The following is a 20,471-nucleotide window of genomic DNA, read 5'->3' as shown; positions in this document are numbered from 1 at the left end:
TGGATGCCTAAAGCACTAATTCAAAACACTAAGAGTACTTTTGGAAGAGAATGTTTAAAGAACGATAAAAGAAAATGATCTCAGAAAGGTTCGTGTACCTCCTTATTTAATTACTCAGGGGCGGAGCCACCCTTGGGTTAGGGTGGGCTCCAGCCCCATCTCCTTTCTAAAAAATATCATTAATAATTTTAATTTTCTATGTATCAGTCTCATATAAATTCATTAATTGGTCATTCCATGCGCTACAAATTTTAAAATATCAAATTCAAAAATAATGTTTTAAAATATCAAATTAGAATGATAAATTTTACAATATTCATTATAAATATATTTATAAGTTAATAAACATATTAATTCTAACTTCTTTTTTTTAATGTTTTTATCGTAAACTTACCCGCAGTACGATCTTCTTTAATCTCCGTAGTAAACGAGGAATTCATTATTCAAAGTTAATCTAAATTTTTTATTTCTTATTCAACAAAATAAAATTTCATCAATAAGAGCCAACGAGCATCAGCCACTCGAGTGGTGGTCGACGAGGCAACGAGCGATGATCGCTCGTGAATCGGACGCTACCTCGCCAAGTGACCAGCAACCAATTAGCTTGTGATCACCCGCAAAGCAACCGCACACGAGGCACTGCCTCACTAGGTGATGAGCAACCGCTTCGCTAGCGACTGCACGTGAAGAGGCCACAGCCTTGCCAGACAATGAGCGACATAAGTCTAAGTCAGCAAATAGAGGTTATGTCTTATCGATAGTTAGCCCCACCTAAATTGGAATTCTGGCTATGCCCCTGTATTTACTTATTGGGATCACGTTGTTTATCGCCATGGAATCTAAACCTAATTGTTAGTTATGGATGCCCACGACGGTTTAGCGTCCTTCCATTATGATGTCACTTATTCGATCGTTATATAGGTCATGAATTAACATGTGGATATTTGGGACAGGTTGACGGGGACACTAGGAGCGAGCATATTCATCTTTTGTCATAATAAATTAACATATGGATAGGTCTCACTCTGGAACATGACCACCCCGATATGAGTTGGGGTGGTCACAGCCAGAGTAGACAAACTTTATCTTTACCTTTACTCATTTTTATTTGATCTAGATGAAAATTTTGAGGAAAAAAAAGTATATTACTATAATATATTTATGTAAAAGGTTTACTCTTGAGTATTCTACCTGATTAATTTCATAATCATTTATAAAAAAAAAAATCCGAAAATCGAACGGTCACTGAAACATATTAAGACGTACCTATTCTAAGACGTGCGCTCTCAGTTATGTCTAAGACGTGTATAACTAAAATATAAATCATTCACTCGGACTATTTATTATTCATTAATAAAAAAAAATCTTTGGCATTGAATTATAATATTAATAATGATAATAAACATAGAAATAGTAAAATATTTCCTTTACAAAAATAATGAAAATAATAATAGTTAAGTATTTTATCATGTGCACCTACGAGTCAAAGGCAACCGTGAGTCAAGCCAACTGTCAGTCAAACCTATTTTTTTAAAAAAAAATTCAACTTAAGATATATATATTTATTTTGACGGTGATAGCTATTTCTAAAAAAAATATCGAGAATTTGTTAATAATAATAAAGACCTCAACTACAACAATCTATCGCGAGATAGATCTTTTGTTTCTTTTATTTTATTTTAAATAATATATCAAATGGGTGTCTTCTTCTTATTATTATAAAAATAAATATATTTTAAAATACCATATTTTTATTTAGAAATATCCTTATTCTATACTATATACCATTAAATTATCCACTTAACTAACATTATAATAAAAAGATAATTGTATTCATTCTATACATTTTTTATAATTCATTATTTATGTAAAAAGAGTTAAAGCATAAAATCAGTTTATAGCCAATAACTATATAGCTAGAGGATGAAAAAAGCTTTTTTTCCCGAGACATGTGTTTGTTAAAATTTAATCTCTACCCTTCACTTAGTTAAAATTACTATACATAAAATATTATTATATTAAAATTTACTAAAATCATGATTAAAATTGATCTGTTATAACCGTTTTAAAATTAATAAATAATTTTTAATATAATAATGCTTTATGTGTTGATTAAATTGAATTAATTTATTTTTAACACGTTTTAGGTGTTGTATGTGTATAATAGTATTCTAATAAAATATTTTTAAAATAAAAAATATAATAAAGTAATATTTTAATATCTTATATAAAAAATTACTTTTCATTAAAAATCGATAATAAGGAGAGCCCTAAAACGTTTTATTAAAATTGGAAATATTTTGATATTTCCAACTTTTATATATATATATAGTCATACCATTTCTAAAAATAATATCTAGAATTTGTTATTAATAATAATGACCACACCTACAAATATCTATCGCGAGATAGATCTTTAACAAAAAAAATAATCAAATGGGTATTTATTATTATTATTATTATTATTATTATTTATCAAAAGAATATCTTTTAATATTATATTTTTTTAATTAGAAATATTCTTATTTATAAATTATTTCAATTAGTTAAAATTATTATATCAAAATATTTTTTTATCAACTTAACTAAAATATTATTTTAATTTATTAAAATTGATCTATTATAACAATTTTAAAGTGATTTTCAAATTGAATTTATTTTTAAAAATTTTGATAATTTCACTTAATTTAATAGTGTAGGTAGATAACCTTCTCGAGTAAATTTAAAATACAATTTATACCTACTTTAGAGATCTATTTCTGGAATATTCATCTATCATGCACGTCTATAATAGTTTTCTAATAAAAATATAATTAAGTAATAATTTTTAATATTATTAAAAATAGTTTTTAATAAATAATAATAATAATAATAATAATAGCTGTTAGATATTTTGAGCCGTTAACAAAAAAAAAATAAGGGTAACATAGTAAAATACAAGATTAAAGGGACCAGGCCTAGATTTTTCCTATAAAAGGAACGGCAATGCACAAGAAGCGCGGCCGCCGGCGGGGGAGAGAAAGGGCGGACGGCGATGTCGTGCTCGTCGTTGGATCTGGCGCCGCTCCTTGGAGGCGGCATGAACGGCTCAGCCGCAGCCGACTACATCTGCAACCAGCTCTCCGACGCCGGCCACGCCATCGACACCACCTACCTCCTATTCTCCACCTACCTCGTTTTCGCCATGCAACTCGGCTTCGCCATGCTCTGCGCCGGCTCCGTGCGCGCCAAGAACACCATGAACATCATGCTCACCAACGTGCTCGACGCGGCCGCCGGCGGACTTTTCTACTACCTCTTCGGCTTCGCCTTCGCCTTCGGCAAACCCTCCAACGGTTTCATCGGCACCCGATTTTTCGCCCTTAAGGGCGTGCCTGACCCGAGCTTCGACTACTCCAACTTCCTCTTCCAGTGGTCCTTCGCCATTGCCGTCGCCGGCATCACCTCCGGGTCCATCGCCGAGCGCACACAGTTTGCCGCCTACCTCATCTACTCCTCCTTCCTCACCGGATTCGTCTACCCAATCGTATCTCACTGGTAAGCCATAACTCTGTTCTTTTTTCTTTATTAATCCTGGTATCACTCTACAAACCGATTAATCTGGAAGTCACCAGCACCGGCCGACGGAAGTTGCACCGTAGCCCGTACGTGTAGCCCTGGGCATACTCTGTTCTAATGATTTGGTTGTTGAGTGCTATAATTTTCCGATGATGTCGATTTCGGGGATGATTGTGGTCGTCGATGTGAAATTGATCAGGTTTTGGTCGGCCGACGGGTGGGCGGCGGCTGGGAGGAACGCCGGGGAATCGCTGCTGTTTGATTCCGGAGTGATCGACTTCGCAGGGTCGGGAGTGGTCCACTTGGTGGGGGGCGTCGGAGGGCTGTGGGGGGCCCTCATCGAGGGCCCCCGCATCGGACGCTTCGACCACGCCGGCCGCTCGGTGGCCCTCCGCGGCCACTCCGCCACCCTGGTGGTGCTCGGCACTTTCCTCCTCTGGTTCGGTTGGTACGGTTTCAACCCCGGATCATTCGCCGTCATCTTTAAGACCTACGGCCCCAGTGGCTCCAGTCACGGTCAGTGGTCCGCCGTCGGACGCACCGCCGTCACCACCACCCTCGCTGGCTGCACCGCCGCGCTCACGACCCTCTTCGGTAAGCGCCTGCAGACGGGCCACTGGAAGGTGGCCGACGTCTGCAACGGGCTCCTCGGCGGCTTCGCGGCCATCACCGCCGGATGCTCGGTGGTCGAGCCTTGGGCCGCCATCATCTGCGGCTTCGTCTCCGCCTGGGTGCTCATCGGCCTCAACCACCTCGCGGCGGCGCTCCAGTTCGACGACCCCCTTGAGGCCGCGCAGCTCCACGGCGGCTGCGGCGCTTGGGGAATCATCTTCACGGCGCTGTTCGCGACGGAGAGGTACGTGAACGAGGTGTACCCGGGGCGAGCCGTGCGGCCCTACGGACTCCTCATGGGAGGCGGCGGCCGCCTCCTGGCCGCCAATCTCGTGGAGATCCTCGTCATCGCCGGGTGGGTCAGCGCCACCATGGGGCCTCTCTTCTACGCCATGCACAAGCTCGGCCTCCTCCGCATCTCCGCCGATGAAGAGATGGCCGGCATGGACCTCACTCGCCACGGCGGCTTCGCCTACGTCTACCACGACGAAGAACCAAAGCCTGCCACCGCACTAGCGCTCAAGTACTCGACTACGCGGATTGAACCGCTCCTACAAAAACCAGTGGACGTAGAATTCTCCTGACTAAATCGAACCGAACGAGTCCAAATCCTAATGCCGAACCGAGTTCAAGATTATTCATTTTCTTATCCAGCTATGGAGCTTGTTCAACAGCTTACACGCAAGTATCTCTCACTCATGCCCCTCTGGCATAGTAGGGGTGTGAACGAGCTAAACTAAATTAAGTCAAGCTTAAACTCTAAACTCGAACCAAGTTCAAGATTACTCATTTACTTATCGAGCAATTGTTCAACGGCTTGCACATTTACTCATTCTCTATAGCTGTAAGCACCTACCTAAGCGATGATGCAATATCGTCTCAAAAAAAAGATCCAACACTTCAACTTACCTCATTAAAAATAAGTTGACCTAAAGAGAAGTCTCAATAATCGGAAAGAATATATCAGCAAAGTTTAAAAGATATGATCGATACCATCATGCCGATGATCCCACCACACCAAGTCACCGATGAGATGACGAAAAAGCTTCCTTTCCCTTCTAGAAGACGAGCATCAACAAATTTTTAAAATGATAATATCGTTATCCCATCTATTAAACGAAGTATTTCTGAAGAAGAATCAATTGCTACCGGAAATATACATTAAATACGAAAGCAAACTAGGACAGAACAACCTTACTTTATCGTAGAGATTGGTATTACATTCAAGAGTTGCTGCAGCAACTGACTCATCTAGAGGCTCTTTTATGGCATTCTATGGCATACGGAAGATAAAATTCCATCCATACCTAAACTGAGTTTCTTCGATATGGCCAAATTAGACGTCCTGGAAGTTGAATGTTGAGAGATCTTCCTTGCCATCATGTGATCTGATCATGTGCAGGTATAATCTTATTGATGAAGGTTATTTCCTGAAGGAAAACGGGAACCTCATACCGCCATTTGTTTCAGAAAATGACATAAGGTGCTCATTGAGATGGTATCTGTCGAGGTTGTTGAGCATCTGTCATTCTATATCTGGCTCAAGTGGAATTCTGGAATCCCCGATTCAGATGTTGCATGAGCCACTATGTCTTGCCAAGTTTTCAAGTTAACATCAGCAGCTGTGATCAGGGATGGTACAAATTGCGATGCTACAGCTGCTTGCATTATCGATGTTGAGTCACCTGATGATGTTATCGACGGAGTTTGAGATGCCCACTGTCCCACTTCAGACCACCGAGGGCTCTGTAATGTTATTGGCACAGTGTTGGGATTATGATTATTAGCAGAAGCAGTGATGCTAGCGCTGTATGGACTATCCAAGGTAGTAAAATGAGCTTCCAGTGCCCCGTCCCTTCTAGATCTTTTACGAGCATACGTCAATCCTGTCTCTCTCCGTAAAGGTTGTCCTTTAGGTGTGTAGTGGTTGTATCTCTGGTTATGACAGGACAGAGTTGCGGGAAGATAGCGTCTACAATCAATCAAGTTTGTTTTTGTAATTGGAGTCGTGGAGCATGGTTGCAGCAAATTTGATTGAGAGATGGAAGCCAAAATAGGATTTGAATTGGAGTGGTGTATCGGTGGTGCTCGCCCTCTGAAAGTTGGGAATCCAGAAGAAGAATTATCTTTGTACATCTGTGAATGTGTAGCCACCAGTTTGAAAGACTGCCTCAATGCCCTCCAGCTTGGTTCTTTATCAGTAGAATTGCAATGATCCGTAGTTAAGTCACCATTGGCCCAGTAATTGCAAGGGGCCGGAGAGTCACACACGTAACAATGGCACTGAATTGCAACAGAGGTATTGTCAGCATCGTCTATATAGGAGAAAGCTCAAGTAACAAAAAAGAAAAAGAAACAAAGAACCAAACTTCAGCAGAAAAAGTACTTACCAATTTGCAGTACTTCTCATGTAATGATGAGATAAAAGGAAAATTGGCACAAAGATGGCGCGGATGTGGATAGTCTCGGCAAGCCAACTGCAAATATGTAAACGGACTAAAAAAAAAAACCAAAAAAAAAAAAAAGGATCCACGATAATGAAACATGCGATCATCAAAATGTATGCCACTTTAATGGAAAATTGTGACAATTATAAAATACATGGATTAATGGTAATGAAATATGAAAATTACCAAACTGCATGCCACTTTTTTGAGGTTAACAATTGATAGTGAACGGTGAGAGCTGCACCTTCCAATACAACAACAAGAACCAAGCCTAGCAATATGCATCTTACTACGGCATTGGACTTAATCCTCTATTATATTATCTATATTTAAATAAATTTTATTTTATTTTATCATTACCAATCAAGTCTCATGTAGTCTTCCTCATTTAATATACATATTTATCATAATTTCACATCTCTTAATTAGAGCATTTATATCTAAAACGTATCTCCCAGAATTTTTCCTTAATAAATGCAATCTCAACTTTTCCTCTAATGTTCACATTTCTTATCCTATCCATTCTCGTATATTCGCACATCCATCTTAACATCCTCATCTCTATGACTTTTATTTTATATTCGTGTGTTCGATTCATAGCTCAATCTTCCAATATATAAAAAAATAATGAAAACTTGAACATGTATAACTTCAACCTAGAAAATTTAACCATGAAAAATCAGCTTACATTTATATTATGATCCTGAGATTCACTATGCTAATATCATGATTGACTTAGATTCCAAATGCAATTGATTAAAGATATTTTTAATTGTTAAGACCAAAAGAAATATAGATATCTCTACAATAGTATGATATGGTCCACTTTGAGCCTAAGCCCTCATGGTTTTGCTTTTGACCTCTACCCAAAAAGCCTCATGCCAATGGAGATTTTTTTTCTTATAAACTCATAATCTTTCCCATGTGTTTTCAATGTAGGACTATGTTTGCAACCTTACAACCCCAACAATCCCCCCAAACAAAGGACCACAGAGTCCCCCTCAAGCATCAGGTCACTATTGACTTGCTCAGGGTCTCCCCTCGAACATCCGGTCACTCTTGACCTGCTCAGGGACTCCCCTCAAGCATCGGGGCACTGACCTACAAAGGACCTCACCTAATTCGCTCAAGGTTTCACCCACATGGTTCGATTTTGGATCATAACTCTGGCTCGTGCTTCTTTCGGCGGTTAGCGACCTTGGTCAGATATCAATTGTTAGGACCAAAAGAAATATAGATATCTCCACAATAGTATGATATTGTCCACTTTGGACCTAAACCCTTATGGATTTGCTCTTGGACTCTACCCAAAAAATCTCATACCAATGAAGATATCTTTTTTTATAAACCCATGATCTTTCCCATGTGTTTTCAATGTGGGACTATATTTGTAATCTTGCAACCTAACATTAATGACTGTCTTAAATTATTTTATGAGAATACATTTCAAAACCATCTTTGGTGCACTATAATCTATTTGTTGATTAACCCTTTCGTGGTGATCTTGGTGAGGTTTGCGTGGGGCAACTTCCAGACTTTATTACTCAGAAGTAGAGTAACCAACTGTGCAGGTTCAAATAATCATTATACTCGCTGAAACAATCTTTGAGACATGATTTGAAAAGCTTAGAACTACTCTTCTTCATTATGGTATGATTAAGGAGCATAATAATCTCTCAATATTTGAATGCATTTTTCAGTCAAGACATATCCTTCTTATTGTTTATATGGACCTCACCATCATTAATGATGATCATAGTTTATAGTATCGAACTGTGTCGGGCAACATGGTCGATACTTATTGTTCCGCTCTCACACCGCGACATGGAACGATAACAGCACGAATAGTTTGTCTAGATAATTTGATTAAGAAATCAAGGTGAGGGGAAGCTAAGAGGAAAAAGACAGATGGAGCTATGAACAAGTAAACATTCCTGATCGAGGGAGGTAGAGTCGCAAAGGAAGGTGAGCAAAGATGAGAAGGTGAGTAAAGGACGATAGCAAGGTTCTAAAATTTACTAGGCATTAGTCGGGCGACAGCCGCCTAGGCGGGGACTAGGCGCCGCTAGATGGATTCCTCAGTATCCCTTGATTTATGTGGACATATGCAAATCTGAATGTTGTCAAGGTTATTACCAGCAATATAGATCTAACTATGTCTTAATCTATCTCCTGAGATGAGATTACAAAAGCAAGTGGTAAATTAGTGAATAACATAAATTAAATAAACAGTAAGGGCTAAAACAACTTTTGCCAAGATCAACTAGAATGGAATTTAAATAAATCATTCATTTAAATTTACAAGTAATTCTCAATTCACATTCATTTAAATTCACAAACAGTTCTCAAGCAATTCACATTCATTTAAATTCACAAGCAGTTTACAAACAGCTCATATTCATTTAAATTCCTCGGTATCCCTTGAATGGCAGTGGGTTTATGAATGGCATGAGAATATGAGATTAAATAAACAAATGCAGTTCACAAGCAGAATACATTTCAGTAAGTGCTAAATTCAGTGAAGGGCATGGATCAACTAGAATGCATTTCATTATTGTCATATTAAGTGAAAGAAAAAATAAACCATAAGTGTTAAATTCACAAATGCAGTTCATAAGCAAACATCTTTGTGAAATAGTAAGTGCAAAAATTCATAAATGCATTTCACAAGATTACATCATCGTGAACCACTAAGCAAAATATAATTCTTGAATAACATAAGTCATGTCTTAACAAAATGAGTTCAAAATTACACAACTAATAATATATTAATATCTCATAGACTCATATTTATTCTACTTATTCTCCATACCATAATTTTCAATAACTTGTTCTTCATCGGACACAAACTCAATATCATCATAGTGATCCTCCTCTTCTTTTTCGGATGCAAAATCATCTTCATGAAGTTCTCACTCTATAACTTCTTCAGAGTTGTAGATTTTCATCTGCTCCACTTGCTTCACAACCATTTGCCAAGTGAGCCCGGAACCTAGTTCAATTTTATCATCTTCACCACCATCTACAATCCAACCTTGTGCATTAAAAGCATCTTTTGCAAGAAGGACATCGACATTCCATTCTTTTTCTCTTTTTTTATTTTTTCAACAATCTAGCATTAAATTGGACAAATACTATATTGTTCAACCTGTTGACATCCAACCTATTTCTTTTCTTTGTATGAATCTAAAAAAAAGAGTAAATATTATAGTTAGTAACATGAATATAAACTTTATAAATTAATATTTTACATTTTTACTTTAATTAAAGACTTAAAGTTAAAAGCTTACCCCTTCAAATGCACTCCAATTTCTTTCACACTCAGATGAACTTGTAGTTAATGAAAGTATCCTCAATGCCACTCTTAGCAAGTTAGGAGTGTGAACACCATATGCACTCCACCATACACATGGATCAAATGTATCATCCTTTTTTTTCACATGCTTTTGCTGCCAATGCTTTTCCAAATAACTCAACCTTCTCTCTATATTTTGCAAGCTCCTTGTCAATAATTGTATCTTGTAGATCAAACTCATTTGCATGCAAAACTTTCATGCATTCAAAAATCCTCGTCGCAACCTCCTCATAAAGAGCAATAAAACTATCTTTATAGTAAAAATAGGAATTCAATAAAAAAGCAGTGGTATGCAATGATGTATCAAGTCTATCCTTCATTTTGACTCAATAATCACTATGATAGGCTGATAATTTGATTCCACGTTGTTCAAGGTCACCTTGATATCTTCTTTAGTTTGAAGAAGCTCCCCATGTAGAAACCCCATAGATGGTTTTCTATCTCCATCTACCAATCGAAGAACTCCCACTAAAGGAGCAAATATTTTCAAATAAAGTGTCACACCATTCCAAAAACTCACACTCATCGCAGTAGAGTAAGTCAATGTTCTTTTGTTTGTTTTTGACCATTTACACGTCTCCTACAAATCACTTGTAAACATAGCCCTTAAATTATATTTTTTTTAAATCAAACTTTGCAATGTGAAGAAATTTGATGCAAACTTGGTAACTCCTAGCCGAACTATGTCTCTCTTCTTCGTGAAACTTCTCATCAAGGACAAAGTCTTATGATGAGCATAAATGAAAATGGTAAAATACTTGAGTTGCTCAATAACCGTTTATATCATGGAAGCTTGTCCATACTTTCAAGCATGAAATTAACAGTATGAGTTGAACATAAACTCCAAAAGATCCCAGATCGTTTTTCTCTCATCAATTTAGTTGCAGTCATATTGTTGGTAGCATTGTCTGTTACACGAACAATATTTGGAGTTCCTACTTGTTCAACACACTTTTCAACATACTCAAAAAATATATTCAGTTGTATATGCCTCGTCTAAAGACTCCTTAGACTCTAAAAATGTAGTACCATCTTGCAATTAACACATAAATTTAAAATGCTTCTTCTTTTTCTATTACTCCATACATCGATCATGATTGAGCACCCATTCTTCTTCATGTTTCTTCAACAGTTGCTTTGTTCTTTCAACTTCGGCTTTCAATAGTGGCTCCCTAAGTTGATATTGAGTTGGAGACTTGAATCCTAGTCCAAATTGACCCACTGCCTCCATTAGTTTCTTGAAGCTATTATTATCAACAGCATTGAATGGGATTGCATTTTCATAAACCCATCTCCCAATGTTGTTGAACTTGTTGAGTTCTCTCTTTGAAAAGAGCCTCATTTATATTTTTTTTGCGAAGCACTTTACTCACACTTGAACCTACATTTTCTGGAGTAATTACTGATGCATATCTATCCATGGGGCCAAGTGCATGGAGTTTTTTAATTCCATCTATCCCTTCAATTTCAAAAACTTCTTTGTTTGGAGAAATAGTTACCTCTGCTTTATAATTTTGTTCTTCCATTATTTTATTCTTTTTTCTATTCCTCTCTTCTAAATACCTGTTTGCACTCATTTTTATTTTCTTGAAATGCTTTTTGGTAGCCAGATACATTTCAAGGAATATTTCCTATGTGCTCCTTAATCCTATATGCTCCCTCGACATCATTTTTTCACACAACTTGCATTTAATTTTATCGAGGTTCTTAGAATCAACCAACATCCCAAACTCCCATCCGATATCATTTGACTTTCTCCTAAGACTCCTAGATTCGGGTTGAGTGACGGATGTTGCTAAAGATGGATTGCTTGTCATCCCAAACAGAAATGACTTAGACAAGATAAATTGGACCTGCCATCCCAAATAGAAATGATTTAGACAAGAAAAATCATATCGTAGACTGGTTCAGGGGACTAAAAACAGCATTATGATTGTAAAAGAAAAAACAACATTATGACAGTTCACCCACAATCTGAACTGTTGAGGTTAGCTTATCCTAATGGGATCATGGATTCATGATCCTTTGTTCCAAGCAAATAGAAGATAAATACTAACAGTAAGAATTTTACACGGTTACATGAATACAAACATAGACCCAATAGTTCATTACTCAACTATAAGAAACAAGAAAATTATCACTAACAATAACAGTTTAGTAAGATTTAGACCATCAAACGATTTACTAATTGAAAGATGCTTCACATTGTCCAAAATCATATAAAATACTAAATGGCAGTGAATAAATACTACGAAAGAAAAAGGTGGAGAAAGGGAAACAACGAAAAAGATTTCAAAAAAGAAAAAAAAAACAATGAAATGCACTCACCGACAATCTCTTCGACGAAGGTGGAGAAAGAGATGCAAAAATGGGAGGAACAATCACTGCCGGAGCTCGATCGCTCTTTCCTCTTTGGCTTGCAGCGGAAGTGATGAGAAGGAGACGCTATGAGTGTTGTCGTTGTCATCATTGCTACGGAGAGGAGAAACAGCATCGCTGCGGAGAGGAGAAACAACGTTTCTTTGTCCACGTTTTTTTTTTCACTTAAGCGACATCTAAACCCTAGTAGCGCCTGGGCACCGAACCCTACCAGCGCAGATCAAGCGCCTGGGCGGCTTAGGCGGCCACCTGGGTAGTTTTCGAGACGCAATCACCTAACGCCTAAGCGGCCGCCTAGGCTGAATTTTGGAACACAGGACGATAGTATGGAATCGCAATTACAATGCATTAAGCGTAAAATCATCTAGTTGTATTAATTAACACATATATAGTTAGTTGATAATATATTTATCCACATAAATTTATATTTAGAATTAAGTCTTGAAATCATTCTAACAATAGTAAAATACCAAAACCGGTCATTCCAGTCAAATCATAAAACTATGACATGCTCAAGATTTTAAACATAGGTGATTATTCCATTGGAATAACACAACTAAAGGAGAAACTCCATTAACATTTTCATACTTAAGTGACCTCAAGTACTTAATATAAAGGTTTCTTGCTAAGTAATAGAAGTATGCCTAAGGAGGCTATGTTAAGGACCAAACCGATTAATCCTAATGTCATCAGGAAAATCCAGCATACTAGTGATCACCTAACTTGAATCTGTATCGGCAATGGCCAAAATTAATTTTTTTCCCCTATAAATTGGCATCTTATAAGTGAGGAAAAAAACTAAATAGTCAAAGAAATCAGCAAACAATTAATTTAACTAAATTGAAATTTGAAAAAACAGAAATTTGGTGAAAATAATTGAAATCAAGTTAAAATTTGGTCTAAGTGAAATGACTTTAAAAAACTTGTTTTTTATTTACTTTTAATTTGATTCTTAGAATACTTACACAGAAAGAGATAAAGTCTTCATCACCTCTTAAATAGCTTAGCATTATGACAGCTCAAGATTCATCATGGGATCAAGGATCTTATTTAACCTTGCTATCAGTCATTCCACTCGATGACTCACTATATTTCTCTTGCTCACGATAGCTGGAGCATGGTTATTGTGGATCAAGAGTAAAGGCAATAATCTCTCTCAATCAACCACTATCGTAAAATTGTCTTGCTTCATCTAAACACCAATGCAAATGTAATTCAGGATAAACTAAACCCTAAACCATCAAAATGTTAAATAATAATAATAATAATTTTATTTAAAAACTATATTAACAATCTAGTATTACTAAGTAATGGCATATATTAATAGGCATTTTTATTAAAATTTTAGAACATCTATTGTATTCTCAAATTTAAACTAATTTTATTATATCTTTCTCACTTTTTAATTTTTCCTATCAATTCTGATTTCAACAACTCTGTAGATCTGATGAAAATGGTACTTAAATTCTTTAACTATCTAATCTTAGTCCAACTATTGATTTTGTTAACTATAATGCTAAATTAGTCCCAAGACAAAGGAGGCAACTATGTGTTCTCAGTAGTATAAAAGATTGATAATGAAACTAAAGCACCTTACGATTACAAGACCTAATGTCTCCTTTGCAATTAAACGTGATTAGTTAAGGGGTTTTCTTATACATGATAAGTTAGTTTTTCTATATCATCGTTAGAAATGAATTATTCTATAGTATATCAAGAATGTTCCGAGCAATAATTAATTGTTTTACGAGTGAGGTCATCTTTAGATGATGAGGTACAATGATGCTAATTAGGTAGGCTCCTACAGATAAATGATCCACATAAGACTGCAGACTTCTTTAGAAAGTAACATGATTTCCCAAAAGCACAAAAAGCAGACTATTAAAGCTAAATCAAGTACGAAGGCAAAGTATAGGGTCAACCCAAGCAAAATGTGAGCTTATGTTTATAAAATCGATAATGGCCAAAGTTGGGGCATGCTTCCATAAAGTATGAAGCTTTATTGTGACTAATTAAGTTATATGCACATGTCTCTAATCGAGGTTTTATAAGAAAACATAGGAAATAAAAGTCTGTTTTTCAGAAAGTGCAATCAATAAAATTTCACCTTGTTTGTCAGCTCCAATGAACAACGAGCTAACTTGTCAACCTCAAGGGGGTCATAGAATTGAATATGTTTGAAATAAGTTGGATTTCCATGATATATTTAAATCAGCTTAAAGAGAAGTGTCATGGGATCTAAGTATAAATATTGTTAATGACATGACATAATTCTAGCATTTATATTGATTAATAATATAGTAGAGGAGATTAGCTAGGCTAATTAATAAGATTTTTTCCCTAGACAATAGCAACTGATAAAGTGTCAAAAAGCATACAAAAAGCAAGATAGTAATTTTCATTGTTGAAAACTTCACTTCAAGAGGAATAAAGTGCTTCTAAATCAAATGTGAGGATGTTAGAAAAAATTAACACCATAGAAGTTTCTATGTTATCAAATCATGAGGTAACAACACAAAGCTTAGTTAGGTTTGGCTCGTTATCCTGCGCATTCAGTATTTATTTGCGCAATGGTGCTACATCATTATTATCACCAGTGAGACTTTAGCCTATCTCTCAATGACATCATTTACACTTTGAGGATATGTCTCTAATGATTCACTTCTTAATGCATTTATTAGTGAAGATTAAAAAGGTGATATTAAAAGTATATTAATCTATGATAAAAGATGGTCAAAAGAAGATTGGGAATATTAATTGCTGATGAATAAACAAAAAAAAAAGTTCCTTGAATTTTTAATTAAAATTAAATTCATATACATTTTTTGCCCATTTAGCAATTTGTGCTTCCATTTTTTTTTCATTAGCCTAGCCTTAAGTTTTGCTAACAATGGCTGATTTCAAGGATTGAGTTGGTCTCAACTAGTATATAGAGTTGCTTGGAGATCCTCGACGTGTTGATATGTACTTATTGTACTCTTCTAACTAAAGAAAACATCTGCTTACCTTGAGTTATTTATTGTTGTTATAGTTCTTTTTATCACCATTTATTAAACTAACACCAAATGGGGTACCTCATGCTAGGTGGAATGACACCCCCATGTCATGACAAGTAGTCAGCACTTTTGCAACCTGAATTTCATGACAAGCTCAATACAAGTGTGATCTTTTTGCCTAAAGCATCAAATAGTTCCATTTACACTTAACATGTATTTTGTAAACAAATGATCACTTTTAATCCTTAATGATTTTAATATTTGAATTAAAAAACATAACAACATATTCTTCAGACCAAGTTAATTTATGCAACTTACAATTACTGTTGGATCAAAAGCAATTAACTAGATTCTTCTAAGTTAATTGAATACCAAAGAATGTTTAATCGCATATGTGCCATGCCATGCACTCAATCTTTAATTAGTCGAATTCAATAATTTTTTTACCACAACCATCCATGTGGCATCTAACATTAGCAATGCTGTGAAGCACTAGATAAGCATATGGAATGCATATGCAGTCACATGCACCACTTTAACACAATTCTTATATCCATTTACTTCCTATTTTTCCTACGACTGCAACAATAAACTCATGCCATTAAATAGGTGGCAGAATAGGGAGCATGCCTGAACTCCAACCTTTTTGCTATCTCATCATAAGCTATCGTAACCAAACAACTAGACTCTTCTTGCTGACTTTTCTTAGTGGCAAACATGTCAAACCTTACTAGTAAAAGTTCCAAATGATGTTTTGCATTCAAATCAGTTTGTATCAGTACAGAAAATAGTTTTCACCAGTATTAAACAGGTGCAGAAGGTTTACAAGAACCTAAATGCTGGGGATGATGATATGAGAATAGTGCTATGTACTGTAGGAAACCTTGATAGAAAAAGATTTTCTTTTCTACCACATATTCTAGAATGTAAACTGTGAAGTCACAAAAATCAATATAAGTATAGGTAGGACAGATTACCATGGGTATCAAACCCTGAAATTTTCCCATTAACCCTAATATGTTATTCGTAGTTAGCTAGATCAATCAACTTCTTGAAACCCATGTCACAAATATTGGGAGACAGCCCTTATATGGAACCTAAAGAATACTATGTAGAAAAGCCTCTTGTTTCAAGATCTAGATAATACTCACAATCATTAAAATCTCAAGTCGTGTCTATTGGCATAGGTGAAATTTTTCATGTTGCTCACCAACTGGCATGCAAGAAGCTCCAAAACCTCTAGTACATGAGCAAACTCGAAAATGAATGATTACAGTAGTCACAAGAAGCATTGAGACTTCTACATGCTCATCCTTTGTCAGTGTCGTCCACGAGAAGCTCTGAATTGTTCATCACGAGAAGCTCCAAATCAAGAGCTCCTCTACATCAAAACGTTTCCATGACTCATCAAGGCAACACGATTTGATGAAGCTTCTGTGGACCATGTCGAAGACATTGAGGCAAAGTAATGTGGTCAGCGATCCATGATCAAAGCAATGCAAGTTGCGAAACAAAGCTTCTGTAACTCACATCAAAGATGATTGGGGTGAGTCAAAGCCAAAAGAAACCATGGTGCATTTGCAATGCGAGTCGGTGAAGCTTTCGCAACTCACATCGAAGACGATTGAGGCAAGGCAAGATGAGGTGAGTCAAAAGAAAGCAAGGAAAGTAGGAATGAAACCTAAGCACGTCTACAAAATTTCTGTAATATACTCGTCCACTTTTCCATCTCTTTCCTCATTCTCTTCCTCTTCTACCATCCCAAACACCCGTAGACAAGCACCTAACATGCTCGGTACAGCTCATTCGAGCATTAGTTTCTATGATATCTTTAAACTAGCTTAAGAGGCAATATTAGCTAAGGGGTGATATTGCATACCAAATTTTAAATACCACAAATTTTTGGGTGTAAATTTCAAAATTATAAAAACGAAAATAAGTAGAGGTGACTATCTTGGCATATCAAACACTACTATTTTTCCATTAACTTTTTCAGCCATCAGTACTATGATTACGATTCTATGAACTATGGGGTGTCCCATGCTATCCCACTTATATATCTAGAGTGGTAATGGATTCAAGAAAAGATCTTTACCTAATATCAATGTTACAAAGAGAAGAAACACTTGCAAAATGGCATGATATGTCACTAATTCTTGTATATTGTGTTTACTTGGAGAAGAGAAAGTAGGGGCAAAATGAAGTAATAAGTCAAGGGATAAGAAGAGAAAAGAATTATCCAAATAAACACAACGCACAAAGTCAAGGAAGAGAAGTAAATGTAAAACATTTGAAGAAGACCCAAAAGGAAGCATCTCTTCCTAGCTTTCTTAGTAAAACAAGACTCTTCAAATCAGAGAAAGGAAATGTTTGAAGGCAATGGTTACTAATGGAAAGGATGAAGCACAAGAAGAGATTGTTTGAAAAATAAGATGTCACACAAGTATAGAGATTGATGGTTAAAAGGTTTGTGGAGTAGGAATCTGAAATTAGTGGTAGAGAGGTGTAGAAAGGTTATAAAGACTTTGGCATTGCATCTAAAGAATCCTAGACATCACAGTACCTTAGGGAGATTGTATCACCACAATCTAGAACAATTCCTAAAACTCACTTTCTATATCATATTATAGCAATATGACAACACATATTAATACTAATAGATGGACTCTTTAACATAGAAAGCATAAAGAACTCAAAAAGAGTCTTTAAAACACTTGAAATTGAAAAACATTGAGGGGGCGTTTGGTTTAGGGTAATAAGAGTGGGGAATGGGAATGGGAATCATTAATTCCCATTGTTAATGTTTGTATTATAGGAATAGGAATACAAATAAGGGAATGAATCCTTAAAATTGGGTAATAACTCATTCCCATGTACCTCCCCTTCAATGAGTCATTACCCTATTTTCATCAATCAAAATATTCCCTTATTCCAAAAATACCCTTGACTTAAAACTAAAATTTTCTTCATTAATATCAAATATCAAAATATATTTATTTATTTTTTCTTTCATATCACTTATCTCTCCTTATTCTCTCTCATTATATTTTCTCTCTCATCATAGTTTCTCTCTCATCATTTTTATCACATACTTTCTCTCTCCTTAATCTCTCCTATCACACTCTCTTTCCTCTTTTTTTCTCATTTCACTTTCTCTCTCATCATACTTTCTCTCTCCTCAATCTCTTCCATCGCACTCTCTTTCTTCTTTTTTTCCTCATCACAATTTCTCTCTCATCACATTTTCTCTCTCCTCAATCTCTCCCATCACACTCTCTTTTCTCTTTTTTCTCATCACACTTTCTCTCTCATCATACTTTCTCTCTCCTCAATCTCTCTTATCACACTTCCTCCTTTTTTCCTCAACACACTTTCTCTTTCATCATACTTTCTCTCTCATCATATTTTCTCTCTCCTCAATCTCTCTTGCCACACTTACTCCTTTTTTCCTCAACACACTTTCTCTCTCATCATACTTTCTCTCTCCTCAATCTCTCTCATCATATTCACTGTTCTCTTTTTCTCTCACCATACTTTCTCTCTCATGACTCTCTCTCTCCTCATTTTTTCTCGCTATATTTTCTCTCTCTTCATCCTCTCCTATCATGCTTTCTCTCACATCATATTTTCTCTCATCATGCTCTCTCCAATCACACTCTCTTTTTTCATTTTCTCTCATCACACTTTCTCTCTCTTCATTCTTTCTTATCACACTTTCTCTCTCATAATACTTTCTCTCTCATCATTCTCTTTCATCATATTTTTCTCTCACATTCATCTTTCTCTCACATCCAATTTTTTCTCTTATTTTCCTTTAAGGGTAAAAAAGGAAACTTTGATTTATTCCGATAGAAGATATACAACTAACCAAACATTGTTTTTAAGAGTGATATCCATGCTCATACCCATTCTCATTCCACAATACAATGATTCCCATTCCGATTCCTATTCCTAGGAAAGAACCAAACGCCCCCTGAAATAATTGGACTTGATAGCCAATTATGGCACTTCCAAACTTTGATTTTCAAACCTTAAAATTGCTATACTCACATCATTTCCCAAATAGACTCTTCATTTTCCAAAGTATGCCAAATTAAAAATTAGGCTTTGGAATCTTTATTTCTGCATTTATAAACTTTTAGAAGAGACTACCACTTGTCTCCATCAGAAAGAGAGTTGTAGTGGAAGTAAAAAGTATTTCTTTTTGCTTCACTCCGCTTCCTCCACTACACAGAACAGCTAACACGAAGGAAGCAAAGGTTCTGATCCTAATCGAAGGTTGCAGATACTAAAAAAATGACAACTTTTTCATAACAAAATGCTGATATCAAAGGATGAAGACTAAAATAAGTATAACTAGGATTAAGCAAACAGACGAGATTTTTACATAGCAGTAGCATGATCAACCAAATACTAACCTGCCCCTTCTCGGCGACAATGAGCAGGTCATCTCCACCCCTTCCTTGATCGCTCTCCACCAACACCGGCTTGTCCGGGTCCGACTCCAACACCAAGCAATCATCGTCGTCGTCGACCAGGCCACCACCCACGAATTCCCCACTCTGCTTCAGCCGTTTCACGAAAGGCGCCGGCAGCGCATCCAGGACCACCACCTCATCTGTTTCTTCATCCCGCCGCCCGCCAAGCCCAAGATCCTGCTCCTCCTCCTCATCGTCGGAACTTATATCGATGACGACGGCGCCATGATCGGTGCTCATGAATCGAGACGAGTCCTTCCCGGACTGAGCCGATTCCGCCACCAAGGGTTCGGTGCGCATTAGCACCGAGAACAAAAACCCGATCCTTGCGCCACCAATCCGTCGACAATCGAAGAGACCAAAAAGGAAATAATCTGATTGCTCTCGCGATTGAAGGGATAAAGAAGGATTGAAACGACTAGGGCTAGCTCACGGCAATTTACCAAAACGGCTTACTTGGATTTCTAAATTTATCTAAAGGTACACCCTACTTTAATATTTATTAAAAGGATCAAGAGTATTTTCAGTTTTATTCTCCTCCAAATTTGACTTTTTTTTTTTTTATTTTCTCTTTTCTTTTATTTCCTCTCTTCCATGTGCATAGGTAAAAATATAATAAAAATATAATAGGGATAAATCGATAAAA

General features: G+C 36.4%; 2 protein-coding genes across 4 annotated transcripts; one reads left to right on the top strand and one right to left on the bottom strand.

Moving 5' to 3' along the window:
* Positions 1 to 3,001: 3,001 nt before the first annotated feature.
* LOC122025666 (ammonium transporter 1 member 1-like) lies at positions 3,002 to 4,934 on the top strand. 2 transcript variants are annotated; one of them, XM_042584505.1, is made up of 3 exons: positions 3,002 to 3,537; positions 3,758 to 4,693; positions 4,735 to 4,934. In XM_042584505.1, the coding sequence occupies exons 1-3, from the start codon at positions 3,035 to 3,037 to the stop codon at positions 4,883 to 4,885; spliced, it is 1,590 nt and encodes a 529-aa protein (XP_042440439.1). In that variant the 5' UTR covers positions 3,002 to 3,034; the 3' UTR covers positions 4,886 to 4,934. The 2 variants fall into 2 exon arrangements, with proteins under 2 accessions (XP_042440439.1, XP_042440438.1); XM_042584504.1 differs by having other exon boundaries at positions 3,758 to 4,934.
* Positions 4,935 to 5,226: 292 nt separating this feature from the next.
* LOC122025338 lies at positions 5,227 to 20,282 on the bottom strand. Of its 2 annotated transcripts, XR_006123670.1 has the most exons (4): positions 19,766 to 20,045; positions 12,301 to 12,650; positions 6,561 to 6,647; positions 5,251 to 6,453 (listed from the first exon to the last, which is right to left on the bottom strand). XR_006123670.1 is itself a non-coding variant. In XM_042584135.1 (3 exons), the coding sequence occupies exons 1-3, from the start codon at positions 20,123 to 20,125 to the stop codon at positions 5,701 to 5,703; spliced, it is 1,200 nt and encodes a 399-aa protein (XP_042440069.1). In that variant the 5' UTR covers positions 20,126 to 20,282; the 3' UTR covers positions 5,227 to 5,700. The 2 variants fall into 2 exon arrangements, 1 of the variants encoding a protein (XP_042440069.1); XM_042584135.1 differs by lacking the exon at positions 12,301 to 12,650 and having other exon boundaries at positions 5,227 to 6,453; positions 19,766 to 20,282.
* Between the last annotated feature and the right edge of the window lie 189 nt (positions 20,283 to 20,471).

This window comes from Zingiber officinale, chromosome 9B, assembly GCF_018446385.1.
Source record: "Zingiber officinale cultivar Zhangliang chromosome 9B, Zo_v1.1, whole genome shotgun sequence".
Lineage (NCBI taxonomy): Eukaryota > Viridiplantae > Streptophyta > Magnoliopsida > Zingiberales > Zingiberaceae > Zingiber > Zingiber officinale.
The sequence above is the reverse complement of the archived record's forward strand: the minus strand, read 5'-3'. Positions and strand labels throughout refer to the sequence as shown.

Bases quoted from the DNA above. Each gene is read 5' to 3' on its own strand.
- LOC122025666 (XM_042584505.1), top strand. From the start codon at position 3,035: ATGTCGTGCTCGTCGTTGGATCTGGCGCCGCTCCTTGGAGGCGGCATG. The intron at 3,538-3,757 runs GTAAGCCATAAC...GAAATTGATCAG, and splicing joins TACCCAATCGTATCTCACTG to GTTTTGGTCGGCCGACGGGT. The intron at 4,694-4,734 runs GTACTCGACTAC...TACAAAAACCAG, and splicing joins GCCACCGCACTAGCGCTCAA to TGGACGTAGAATTCTCCTGA.
- LOC122025338 (XM_042584135.1), bottom strand. From the start codon at position 20,125: ATGCGCACCGAACCCTTGGTGGCGGAATCGGCTCAGTCCGGGAAGGAC. The intron at 6,648-19,765 runs GTTAGTATTTGG...ACATATTTGCAG, and splicing joins TTGTCGCCGAGAAGGGGCAG to TTGGCTTGCCGAGACTATCC. The intron at 6,454-6,560 runs GTAAGTACTTTT...GTTGCAATTCAG, and splicing joins ATGAGAAGTACTGCAAATTG to TGCCATTGTTACGTGTGTGA.